The sequence below is a fragment of the Babylonia areolata genome, chromosome 8 (assembly GCF_041734735.1).
Source record: "Babylonia areolata isolate BAREFJ2019XMU chromosome 8, ASM4173473v1, whole genome shotgun sequence".
Lineage (NCBI taxonomy): Eukaryota > Metazoa > Mollusca > Gastropoda > Neogastropoda > Buccinidae > Babylonia > Babylonia areolata.
Genome location: NC_134883.1, coordinates 36,149,563 through 36,163,722, shown reverse-complemented (window position 1 = coordinate 36,163,722; position 14,160 = coordinate 36,149,563). Strand labels below are relative to the sequence as shown.

Sequence of the window (14,160 nt, the reverse complement as noted above, 5' to 3'; positions counted from 1 at the left end):
CGATCATTTTTCGTGGGACAAGCTGAGATATTTTTCATATGGTCATATGACCTGTGTCCATTTTTCTTGGAAAAAAAGATTAAGGAAATGTGGAATGGTTTCATAATTTAAAACGTAATATTAATCCACCATATTACGAAAGACCACCTTGTATGTCTATATTTCAAGTGCTTTTAGTGCATGATAATACACTGAATCCACGGTGTGATCGGAAACAATCGTATAGAATGACTCTACGTGCAGTATGTCAGTGTCATGGAAACGCACCCGCTTTACTCTCCCATCCGTGACAGTCTTGTCTTTGATGTTTTCCTTTAACACGGGGAGATCGGAACGAATAGCATTTGAGAAAAACAACAACAACACACACACACACACACACAAACTGATTCACGGCAATGTTGCGCCTTTAAATAACAATGATAATAGTAATTGACGGTATATTGCAAAGGCTGTAACTTGTTTACTGTGCAGTTATTGATTTATTCTCTCTCTCTCTCTCTCTCTCTCTCTCTCTCTCTCTCTCTCTCGCCTGGGGGAGGGGGTCAATCTTCCTTCGGGTTTTTTTTATTTTTTAGAGATCAATTATTTCACAGCTACATATGTCCAGACCTCATTGAAAGTACGATGATTCGAGATGGCGACAGTGATGCATAAATAACTCAAAGATAACGACCCATTTAGACTAAGCCTTTGATCTTGGCCTTTTAGCACCGTGACAGAGCTACGTGACGATTGATCATGGTCACTGTGACAAAATCAAAACTAAAATACACTGTAAAGCCGCTACACACACACACACGCGCGCGCGCGCGCACACACATACACACACACACACACGAGGACAAATCTGTGCCAAAACTGTCATCGTTTTTTAATCTAATTCTCTGAGCATGAAACTGCCTTTCCTTTTGCTGATGGTTACCAGGAGTTGGAAAGTCCCCATTGCGAATATTTCAAATATATGTTCCTTTCCTCCAAAAAGAAAGGACTGTCAGATATTATTCCTTGTGCATTATAATCTGAGAGAGAGACAGAGAACTCAAAACTCAGAAATGTTTTAATGTACATCGGCCTTGGGCCACAATACAAAGGAGGGCTTGGGTCGGGAAGGGGACAAAACAAAGGTTCATTCATGTATATCCTGCGTGCAGGAGAGAGACAGAGAGACAGAGATATCACAGCATCTTTTCTAACCTCTTCCCTTTATACTGGTGCTTCTTTTGTTCTGAAAGGTTCCCCCCACGTTGATTTCTGGCTGTTAAATGCTGCAACGTCCTTCCTAGGTTTTTCATTTAAAAGGCCCAGTTTTTCCTGTTTAGTTTTCATTTTAACCATTTTCCCTCTTAAACGTTCACCTAACTTTCTGCTAGGAGGCTTCGTTTACCCTCCTTAAGTTTCACTTGCATTTTTTTCTCTTGAAGGCTCCATATTCCCTCTATAATTTTCACCTAATTTTCCACCATGAATACCATTTTACCTCAATGATTTTCATCTAATTCACCACCTGAAGGCTCTATATTCTCTCCTTATTTCTCTCCTAATTTTCCACCTGGAGGCTCAGTTTTACCGCTTTAATTTGGACATAATTTTCCACCTGAAGGCTCTATTTTATACCTCTTTAATTTACACCTGAAGACTCCGTTTCTCTCCTTATTTCTCACCTAATTATCCATCTGAAGGCTCCATTGTAACCCCACCCCCCACTAGTGTTATACCCGGACTGTCACTTTCCCTCCTTGATTTTCACCTCTTCACGGCCTCGTTGTCATCCTGGATTTCCCACCTGGTGACTGTCGTTTCTGTTTGATGTCCCCTGACGAATGGATCCATTTCCCCTGTGGGTGTACGGGAGCTGGTAAGAAATGTACTGCAGACTGCTCGTTCCCATATTACTTTGTCCTTTCCCGTGTATCCGGGGTCAGAACTTCTGCCTTGGAAAACTGTTTAAAACCTAATTTTGTGTTTGGTGTGAAGATGCGGGTAAGTATCAGCGATTCACATATTGCGATATCGCGGTTCATGAACAAATATAATTATTTCAATGCTGACGTTTAAAACCACGTTCGTTTTAAGTGGAAAAAAAGGCGTGGTGGTGGATATATATGACAGTAATTGTATGAAGCTTTGTCTGTTTAAGATGGAGTCGATCAGTGTGTTGAAAAAAAAGGTAAAACGCGGTCATAGCGTACTGATATACAGCAAAAATACAGTTCGTGCGTATAAAAACGTAACGGACATTCACATGTTTTACATAGAAAATGAGCAACATTTCCATTAATTTTTTTCAAAAACATTTCTTGACACACCCTCTCGCACGCCTCACCATCTCCCTCTATCGTCTTATCTGCCGAGGACACACTTACAAACAAAGGAAGATAGGGGGTACAAAATATACAGATGTTGTCCTGGCACTGGGAAGCGGTTCCTGAAGAACACACCAGACATAATTGCAAACCCACGGTATGTACAAACCAAGCCCTTTATCTGACCCATTGAATATTTACAACGAACGCATTCCAGACACTTGTGAAAGTGTGGATACACAAGAGCGCTCTTTTCTTTTGTATCCGATCTTTACATAACATTTGTAATGTTAAAAAGGGAATCCTTGTTGTCCCTTGTTCGAGAACAGCCTTATAAAAAAGCTGCCCCTTCTTTTTATTTTTTTTTAACAGTGCAAATCCCGAGTGGTCTGAACAGCGAGACTGCTTCATGGGATTGGAAGCAAAGGCCTGTCGGGGCTGCAGTTCTGGGTTCGGAAAGCCGTCGTCTCGTTCGTCATTTTTCTGGACCCGCCGCCCGACAAGCTTTTGACGGAAGCCGGTGAGGCACGTGTCTTGTGAAGCGACGCACGTGATACACGGAGGTGATGTTGCTGCCTTGTCCCGTCGGTCAAGGTCGGCACTGACAGTCCTCTTGTTGTTTCTGCACGTGCATGGAGCGCAGAGTGGCGGCAGCTTTGATGTCTGGAGCCGGGGAGATTCTGAGCGGTTAACCATTTGCAATTCTGTCAACACTCTGTGACTTGAAATGCTCTTTCATTTAACGCTTCCGCTCCGTCGAGCGCACTATCACTGCTGACTGCATTTCCCTTCACAATAACCTTCTTACTTGTCAGGCTGGATTGGGCAAGCACAGTTCTTCCAATATCCTGTCATCGCACAGTATCGTTCAGTGCACGGTCGTTATTGACTGCATTATTTCCCATCACCTTCAGTCTCGCCCACTCGCCAGGCAAATACAATTTGACCCAGACAACCAATCAGTGACGCTTTTACAACGCCAAAAAAGAAAAGAAAAAAAAAGCCGCCAGAGACCTGCCGATGAGGAGGACACTGTGTGGGGGGTGACGCTCACAGTGACGCCAGGCTGTCTCTGTCTGTCTCTGTCTCCACAGCGTTGCCCGCCATCACGCGTTGCTGGACGTTGAGACGTATGTGCTCTGACGGGGGCGCTGAAACAACAGAAAACGTAATGTTTGAAACTGGAGATTTCAAAACGCATTCAGGCATGAACAGTCAAAAACTGCCAACAGCCATAACGCATTTTTGGATAGCTGAACACACCCTAGGTGACAGAAACATTCATCATGACAATCATAGATTTTGCATGCTTGACTGTTTTATCAAATGTGCATTTTGATCTGGGCGCATGCGTGTTTTTTTGGTTAGCGTACGCCGATTGTTCACTGTATTGTTTTGATGTCAGCCAAAGTAAGTAGTGTGTGAGAGGTTGGAAAGTACGAGGCCGAAAGAGAAGATACAGTGGACAGATGGTCACACAGGGCATTGTACAGGATAACAGCCAGCGGTATTCTTTGCTAAGCACCGTCATTCACTCCACACCAGCTTCGCTCTTCTAGAAGAGAACGTGTCAATTCGATTCGGCTTTTCGCTGTTCTACGTGCAAGGACACAAAGACATTTGGAGGTGGACGGATAAAACAACCCGCAAGACAAGGCAAACATCTTGACAAAACAGCCGTGGCATTGACAGAGCGACACGATCAAAGTAAATACAATACACAAGTGAAGTTTTCGGGGACCGCTGTTTCTGTTCCTCGCTCTGTCCGTTGCCGAATGGAAACTACACACGGGCACTGACTGGGGCTGAAAATTACGGAAGACCCATCTATACCGCTGTGTCAATATTGCTTTCAGGAACGATTCGGGTCATTGGTTTTTCAAAATCATTCCAGTCTGGTTTCAGTTAATGACAAAAGAGACACTCCTTTTTCCACACACACACACTTTCGCTGTCAGTGGAACTCATGAGAAAGTAAGTGTGGCTGGAGGGGGGATGCATGGGAAAAGAACGACGTGGGTGAAGCAGACGGTCGTCTTCTCCACCCTGTCCACCATCCTCCTCTCACGTTCCCATTAACAGAAAAACAACTCAGTGAACAATCGGCGCACGCCCGCGCAGAAGCATGCATGCACCCAGATGCGAGTGCATGTTCAATAAAATAATCAAGCAAGCACACAATCTGAATGTCATGAAGCTGTGATCGAAAGAACGGAACTGCATGAAGACAACCCTTCAAGTGCATTGCAAGACCACATTCCGACAAGACACACTGCCTTATTCCGTCGTGGCTTTTTTATTTTATTTTTTATTTTTTTACTTTTTTAATAAACTTTCCGCGGTGTCAGTCTGCTCCTTGGTTGGTTGGCCAATGAAGACGGGGTACGACCACTCTTACGACTTGGCATTTTACATTTTCACCTTCCTCCTCCCAGTCCACGCAGTCGTGTCGACGCTTCTTGCATTTAACCCCCAGAAGAGTTTTCCATTTGAGGATGTGAATATTTATGGCACAGACACATTGGCAGAGATCAGAATCTTAAGGCTGTCAAAGTTCTCATGTTTGTATAGGGTGTGTGTGTGTGTGTGTGTGTGTGTGTGTGTGTGTGTAAAAACATCCTCGCCTTTTCTATATAGGATTTTTGTCTGGGTCTAAACTCTGCACAAGTCAAAGGCCAGGAAATGAGTTCCTGTGGCAAAAGACAACAAATTAACAAAAGCAAAACACAAATAAACTGGTGGACACATCAAACGGAAATAACGAACTCCAGCTAGATACCATGCCAATGCCCGTTTGCATGAGACCTCCTTCTCTTTCCTCCCCATCTCAGGACACAGCTAATTGGGCCCTGTGACCAGTCAGCAGCTAGTGGTCTGCTGTCACTCAGCACCTGTCCTGCCTTTAGTTATCAATCCCATTTTCCACCCACACGGTGTGTGTGTGTGTGTGTGTGTGTGTGTAGAATATTGTGGATATGACGTCCGTGTGCTAAGCTACTGCACTTTTGTCTAAGAGCTGACATTTCTGGTATCCCTTCCAATACATGGTTATTTCAACACGGTGATGGGGAGTGAAGAGCCGGGATGAAAAGGAAGGAGGCATAATGGTTCATATCGGAATGTCGTTGATTTGGACCCTGGTGCTGTGGACTGAAAATAATAAATAGCTTCGGCAACAAACAATGCTGTACCTTGGCCTGACCATTTCGGAAGGCGGGAGGGCGGTGGGGGATATTGAAATAGTTCACCCATCCCCAGTTGGATACAAAACGGAACTCATTTCCAATCGATGATTTCCATTATGAAATCGATTATTTCACAAAAAAAGACGGGGAGGACTCACTTTTTTCCCGCACCACCGTGCAAATATGGTGGCGAGAGCAAATACTTGTGGAGGGAAAGCATTGTTTGAGGGCGTCATCAGCTCACTGAGCATGTTTAGTAGAGGCGCTCTTCACCTGTCATGTATGGAAACGGAACACAAACGAGCGCTGATGGCAGCCCGAAATAGCATTGCCCAGTCCACTGGGTTTTTTCCCTTTTTTTTTTTTTTCTCCCACCAATGTGTCTGGGTTTTGCAACAAAGTTATGGTGTGCTGTCTGTTGGAACAGATAGACGAGTTAACGAGCAGATAAGTGATTTGTTTCTTTATTCCTGAAAATGCTGTCTGTGCTGTTTTGAATGTTCCCTGAGTTCACCACGTTCTTTGCTCTCTCTCCTTTGCAACAGACAGATAGGATATTTCCTATAAGTATAAGGTACAGGACAGTCTTTACATTGCTTGTGCAACATATCTGGCTGTACATTTTATGCAATATAGGTCGTATAAGGGTGGGGATAGTTACTCCCGATTTGCATTGAACGCGAAAAGACATACTCGCTGTCACAAGGTAGTGTATTCCTTAAGTTACAAACCCATCAGGGCTCTGCAATGCAAACACGCACACATACACACACATTCCTCAGCCATGCACACATGTTACATCATGCCTTCTTTTCCATCGTGAAAGGCATCTGAATGGGGAAATTAGTATGAGGGCCTCCACCATGAACACGACACAAGATTGGTCCGGAAAGATTCACGTGGAGGAGGTAGTTATTCATGTTGATTTTTGTTTCAATTCTAATCACTTTGTCATCAGCACTTGTTTCGTGAACAGTTTCGGCTAATGGTGATGAAGCAGGTCACGTGAAGCCAGGTAGAATGGACTATTTATTCAGGTTGTTTGTTACCCTCTCCTGGTTCTCATTCAACCCAACTCCTTCCACCTTCATACACTTTCCTTCATGTCCTAGCAGAAAGTGGATGGAGAAAACAATCACAGGCATCGAGAGGAAAACAAACCTCTCGAGGTAACGCCAAACAGCTTGGCAAAATAGCCGTGGCAATGACGAAGTGACACGTTTAAAGTAAATATAATAAAACAGCGAAGTTGTCGGGAAATGCCTATCTGTTCCCCTCGCTGTCCTCTGTTGTATGGAAAGGAAACAGGAGCACTGATTGGAGCTGAAAATTAGGAGACGACCAGTCTATAGACATAGTCAATATTGCTTCAACTATAATTGGTTTTTTCTGGTTGGAGCAGTTATTATTCAGAAAACAAAATAAGAGAGGCATAATTTTCACAAATCGGCTTCACTGGATCCAGGAATCTACAGGAAAGCTGTTTGTGGTGGGTGGCCAGATAAGGGAGTCTGAGGATAAAGAGGAAAGCAATATCCGTGGTGAAGTTTTGCTTTCACGACTGTGATCCTCACACTGAGCACTACGCACTATGACTGGCGAACATGCACACATACATGTACGTGCGTGTGGACACAAGTGCATACTTGGTCAGAGTGGAGTATGCAATATCTGAATGTCATAGTGTTGTGATTGGAGGACAGAAGTGCAATCGGCCAACCCAGAATTGCAACATCAGGCCAAGGGGAGCGGCTTGAGCTGCATACTACCATGTTCTTTCCGCCTCTTCATCTTTCACCTTCAGAATCGAATCCACGCCTGTGTTCATTTGCCAGTGTCGTCAGCCTCCCAAAGTGGGGAACTGTTGTTACAGCTTTCATTCTGAAGTTTCTTGCCCAGTTTTCAACTTGATCCAGACGGGTTTTCATTTGAAGAAGCGAAAGTTTCAGACAAGGACATCTAAGTTCATAAAGTGATCTACTCTGAGCGTTTAAAGGACCCTCGTTGTTCTTTATTAGAGGTTTTCCCGTTTGAAGAAAAAATCCCAAATCCATGAAAAATGGCTTACCAAACTCAGGAAACAGCTTGCAGCGGCAAAAAACAAAACAGAACAAAAACAACAAACAAACAAACAAAAACAACAAAACAATTGACGCACACGACGGAAATTGAGAACCCAGCTGGACACCATGCCACTGCCCGTTTGCACAGGACTTCCCCTCCTTCAACCACATCTCAGGACGCAGTTTATTGGGCCCTGTGGCCAGTCAGTAGCTAGTGGTCTGCCGTCACCTAGCACCTGCCCAGCTGTCATTTTAGTGTGTGTGTGTGTGTGTGTGTGTGTGTGTGTGTGTGTGTGTGTGTGTGTGTGTGCAATACTGAGGAAATGAAATGCATGTGTTATCTTTGCCTTTTAGTTTGTAAACCAACTTTTCGTCAGTACATGGATTTTTTCAACAAGTCGATAGCCGAGTAGTGGGGACGTCAAGACGTGGTATGAAAGGGAGAGCAGACAGGTCCATATTAGAATGCAACACTTGGTTTTGATCCAAATGTCAGACTGGAAAGAAGGCACCTATTGGGAACATTGAAGAGAAGGCACTGCCTTGAGAACAATGAAAAGAAGGCATTGCCTTGGGAACATCGAACAGAAGGCATTGCCTTGGGAATATCGAATAGAAGGCATTGCCTTGGGAATATCGAATAGAAGGCATTGCCTTGGGAACATTGAACAGCATTTACGCATACCCAGATTCAAACTCTCGACTTTTGGCCGCCGTTCTTTCTCTGTCTCTGGACCTTGCAATTGGAATGAACTTCCTCTTTCGCTTCGTCAAGTCTCCACACTCAGCTCTTTCAAGTCTGGCCTTAAAACCCACCTCTTCCCAAAATAGCCTCCCTTACCTGCCTCTTCCTTGTCTTCACTTTCTCCAGTTTTAGAGTTATGCGTGCGTGCGAAAGCGCTTAGATTTGTCTATGCACAAGATTCAGCGCTATATAAATACCATTATTATTATTATTATTTAGGCATTGCCTTGGGAACATCGAACAGAAGGCATTGCCTTGGGAACATCGAACAGAAGGCATTGCCTTGGGAACATCGAACAGAAGGCATTGCCTTGGGAACATCGAATAGAGACACTGTTTCGGGAGCAAACATTGCTGGGGGATTGGGGAGGGGGAGGGGTTGCGGGGGGCGAAAGGGGATGAGGTGCGCTTGGTACTGGGAAGAATGGGAAGGGAGTAAAACCCATTCACAGCTTGGGTGGAAAGTGGGAGTTGTGCAAAGACTGATTTAGAATCGATAATTTCTATTATCAAATTGATCCATCCACGGAAGTGTTTTGGGTGGTATTTTTTCGCCGCATATGGTATGGTGATGATGGAAATCCCGGGGGAAAAAAGCAATGCCAGTTAATAAGAACCACCTTCATCGCACGTCAGCACAGTTTCTCATGTTTCGGTTCCCTCATTTCCGTGTCGTCTACTTTTCTTTCACCCGTCACAAAGAGAACATATCAGTTTAATTCGGCGGTTGGCTCCTTCACGTGCAAGGAGACTAAAGAGGTTTGGAAGTGGACGGATGAAAAAAACAACACCCACCAGATAAGGCAAACATCTTGACAAAATAACCGTGGCAATGAAGGAGCGACACGTTCAAAGTAAACATAATAAAGCAGCGAAGTTGTTGGGGACTGCCTTTTTTGTTCTCCACCCGCTGTCCTTGCCGTCTGGAAACGAAACACGAGCACTGACTGGGGCTGAAAATTAAGGAAGGTCAATCTTTCGGCGTATAGCACTATGCACTGATTCAACACTGCATCCATGAAGTGTTGGGGTTGTTGGATGGTACTGTCAGCAAGCAGTCAACAGACAAAAGAAGAGACGGTCCATTTTCCAGAACGGCGCACTGGCATTGCTGTATCTAGGTAGATAGTAAACACTGGTTCACCCCGGAGACGATGAGAGAGCTGGTGGATACAAACAAAGCTGATGATGTCTTTTACCCCTTCCTACCCTCTCAAGTTCTGACTGGCATTACACAGAACGATTGGCATGCAGACACACGGATGCAAGCGCACGCTTTCTGGGAATAGTCATTCATGGAAGATCTGAATGTTACAAAAGAAAATCACTGAAGAACAGATCCCGAAAAGGACAGCCTTTAAATGCAACACTAAAAGGATCACTTCTCCACAGTCATCTGCTGCTATGCCCCGACGATGACCAACCCTGATGACATCAAAGAAGCTTTCTACGAGGAGCTCAGCCGCACCATTTCAGCGGTAGACAGAAAGGACAGGCTGATCATCCTTGGGGATTTCAATGCCCCCGTCGGCGTGGACTTCTCCTCGTGGCCAAAAGTCCTAGGACAGCACCACACTGGCAAGTGCAACTCCAACGGACTGCTTTTGCTCTCGCTCTGCGCGCAGCATGGACTGACCATCACCAACACCCTCTTCCAACAAGCGGACAAGTACAAGAACACATGGATGCACCCCCGCTCCAAGCAGTGGCACATGCTGGACTATGTGATTGTCCGGCAGAGGGACAGAGGTGATGTTTCCATTACACGGTGCATGAGAGGAGCAGTCTGTTGGTCGGACCATCGCCTGGTACGCAGCAAGATGAACATCAGACTTGCACGCAAGCTCCAACCAGCCAGGCAGAAACCCCCTAGGAAACTGAACATCCACCGCCTCCCTATCACCAAGGACGTGCTGCAGCAGCAAATCCAGGTAGCTCTCCAAGAAATCCCTGCACCGACTAATGTAGAAGAGGTATGAAGCACCTTTAGAGATGCTGCGTACACAGCAGCAGCTGACACACTCGGCTTTGTAAAGAGGAGCCACAAAGACTGGTTTGACGAGAACGACTCTGGAATCTCCAAGCTCCTGAACACACTGCATCTACGGCATCAGGATCACATTTCCGATAAAGACTGCCAGAGGAAGGAGAACCAGTTCTTGCAAACCAAGCAACTCGTACAGAAGAGGCTGCGTGAGACGAAAAACACCTGGTAGGAGAGAAGTCCGAAGAGCGTCAGTCCGCTGCTGATGCTCACGACATGAAGACCTTCCATAATGGTCTCCGAGCTGTGTATTTGTCGAGAGTCACAGGATCAACCCCTGTCCGAGCCTTGGACCAGACCACCCTCCTGACAGACAAGAAAGACATCTTTGCCCGCTGGGCAGAGCACTTCAACACCCTCCTCAACAGGGACTCGTCCGTATCTGACGAGGTAATTGCAGCCCTCCCACAGCTACCAGTCAATGACTCGCTAGCTACCCCTCCCACCAAGGCCGAGACCCGGAAGGCCCTGAAGCTGACAACGTCGGGAAAAGCACCAGGAGCAGATGGAATCCAGGTTGACATCTACAAGTATGGAGGCGAGGTGCTGACAGACAAGCTGACCGCCCTGTTCCAGTCTATCTGGGAGAGAGGGGAGGTCCCCCAGGATTTCAAGGATGCTTCAATTGTCCACATTTACAAACAGAAGGGAGACAAAACATCCTGCGATAACCACCGTGGAATCTCTCTCCTCTGCATCGCCGGCAAGATCTTCGCCCGCATCATACTGAACAGACTGGTTGACCATGTCTCCAACACAGTCATCCCTGAAGCACAGTGCGGCTTCCGCTCAGGCAGGGGAACATGTGACATGGTGTTTGCCGTACGCCAGATGCCGTGAGCAGAACAAGGAGCTCCACATGGTCTTTGTAGACCTGACTAAGGCCTTCGACACAGTGAACCGCCGTGGCCTGTGGAAGATCCTCCTAAAGTTCGGCTGCCCAGAGAGCCTAATCCAGCTGACTGCGTCATTCCACGATGGCATGCAGGCGAGAGTACAGGAAAATACTGACATGTCGGATCCGTTCCCTGTGGTAAATGCAGTGAAGCAGGGCTGCGTCCTGGCACCCACACTGTTCTCCATTCTCTTCTCTGTCATGCTGACTGACGCCTTCCGAGACTGTGACCGGGGCATCTACATTCAGTTTCGCACAGATGGCAAACTTTTCAACTTGCGGCGACTCCATGCCAGGTCCAGGGTGGGTGTTTGAGGCACTGTTGAGCGAGATCCTCTTCGCTGATGACTGCGCGCTTGCTGCACACACCCATGAGGACATGCAGTTCATTTTGGACAGGTTCTCAACCTCCTGCAGGCGCTTTGGACTCACCATCAGCCTCAGCAAGACTGAGTCCATGTACCAACCAGCTAGCTCATAGAACGCCAGCGCCTCTCTCCCACCTGCAATCAAGATCGATGACACAGAGATCAAGTCAGTCGACAAGTTTTGCTACCTGGGCAGCATCCTATGCAGCAACGGAGCCCTTGATGCAGAAGTGACGCTGCGCATCGCCAAGGCCAGCTCCGCCTTTGGCAGACTCAACAACAGGCTGTGGAACAACAAAGGCATCAGGCTCAGCACCAAAATCAAAACCTACAGAGCTGTTGTGCTGACCACCTTGTTGTACTGCTGTGAAACATGGACGACGTATCGCCGTCACATTCAACAACTTGAGCAGTTTCACCAGAGATGCCTATGAAAGATCCTCGGCATAAAGTGGCAAGACAGGGTCTCCAACATCCAGGTCCTAGAGAGGAGCGGCCTGCCCAGCATCGAAAGCCTGCTGATCCAGTGCCAACTACGCTGGACAGGACACGTTGTCCGCATGACAGACAGGAGGATCTCGAAGATGCTCTTGTATGGCCAGCTGAAGGAAGGCCACCACGAACTTGGAAGACCCTGCAAGCACTTCAAGGACACCTTGAAGACAAACCTCAAAGCCTGTGACATAGACATCGCTTTCTGGGAAACTAATGCCCTTGACCGCTTTCGCTGAAGGATGCTCTGCTCTAGTGGCATAAAGACGTTCGAAAACAAGAGAACGCTGGCCATTAAGGAGAAGCGTGAGCGAAGGACGCATGGCTCAACTTCTGGAGACGTTTTCCCTTGCAACACCTGTGGGAAGTGCAGCGCATCCAGAATCGGTCTCTTCTCCCATATGAGGACACGCACCGACAGATAAGCCTGCCTGCCTACTCATCCGTCGGTCCGACGGGAGACTCCATCAAAAGTTGTATTCCACATACCGCTACCCCCTTTTATCTTTTCAACATATCAGACCGCAGTTTTGTTCAGTTGGCAGTGCCATCAGTGTCAGTATCAGTAGCTCAAGAAGGCGTCACTGCGTTCGGCCAAATCCATATACGCTACACCACATCTGCTAAGCAGATGCCTGACCTGCAGCGTAACACAACGCGCTTCGTCAGGCCTTGAGAAAAAAAAAATCAGCAGACATTCTCAACACTCAAAAGTTTCTACCCGAAGCATTGCTCTGTGACGAAAAGAGATTGAAAAAGAGATTGGAAAAGAGATTGGAAAAGAGACACTCGCTGACTTACGCCGATATTTAACATTTCCATTTCAATCCATGAAATGCTGAAGGTTGAAAACATACGCACACACACTACATAGAAATTTAGCTGCATTGGGCTGCTGAGGCACCCTCACTGTTCTTTTTTTTTTTTTTTTTTTTTACCTGGGTCTAAATTAAGGAAGTGATTGTCATGTGGCAAAAAAGCACTGACAAGCGAAACGGAAATTACGAACTCCAGCTGGACACCTCGACACTGCATAAAACCCCCTGCTACCCCTCCCCCCCTCAACCCCATCTCAGAACTCAGTTCAGTTGGCCTTGCAGCTAAAAAGCAGACAGTGGCTAACTGTCGCTAAAGTCCAGTTTTCATTTTCCCTTCCATTTCCCATCCTCCCACTCTCTGTGTGCGGGTATTTGTGTATGGGATATTGCAGAAAGTGCAAGTATTGCACTCTTGTATATAAATTGACAATTCCTCCAATATTATGGCAGTTTAAAGACGGCACCGGATAAAGGTCATTTCCTCCAACAGATGGTCATGAACAGTCGGAGATGGATGGGAGATGGGTGAGTTATGGGACAGGATGAAAGGGAAAGCATATTGCTCAAAAGTCAGAGTGCGATTGCTGATTTTGATAGTTAAGTTGGCACTGCAAAGGAAACGTTGATCTGGGAACAGACATCACATCTACCCGGGATAGACCGTTGGAGAGTTGTAGGAAAAAGGAATATAAAGGAATACGAGAAGGGAATATGCTTCGTTTCGTCAATGCAGGATGCAACATGGAAGGTGTATACAAACCCATTTCGAATCTATTTCCATTGACAAATCGGTAACTTCATAATGAGACGGAAAAGCAATGTTCTTCCACTGATAACATTGAGGTGATAGCAAACACTATGGAGAAAATCATTGCTGGCAGAAAACAAACAGCTTTTCTTAACAGCCGCCATCATCTCAGCTGTGCACAGCGGTAACGCCGTTTCGCTGGTCGTGCGCGGGAAGGGACAGAACTGGAGCTGACGGGTGCCTGTCACTGCACTGTCACTTCGCTGGTTTCTTCCCCTGTGTCGCTATTTCTTGGACCTGACCTGAAGCTGTCGGTTTGGAAATGGATTGCACTGGCCACCCCAGCAAAGTGGTCAGCATCGCGGGAGTGATAAGCATAATCCGTTGTTTTTTGTACCGCGGCCTCAGACTTGGACCGCACGGTCGTGTCATCCACTGTATGTGTTTGGAGTGTTGTTCAAATTTCTTCAACAACGTGGGGATTTGTTGGGCTTGG

At 46.4% G+C, this 14,160-nt stretch overlaps 1 protein-coding gene across 1 annotated transcript in view; it reads right to left on the bottom strand.

The window, feature by feature from the left end:
* Positions 1-849: 849 nt before the first annotated feature.
* Positions 850-14,160, bottom strand: part of LOC143284768 (metabotropic glutamate receptor 3-like) — a 269,000-nt gene continuing 255,689 nt past the window's right edge. The window contains exon 9 of the mRNA XM_076591738.1: positions 850-3,457. Within this exon, the coding sequence (XP_076447853.1) occupies positions 3,357-3,457 (101 nt within the window). The 3' untranslated portion in view covers positions 850-3,356. The remainder of the gene's footprint in view (positions 3,458-14,160) is intronic.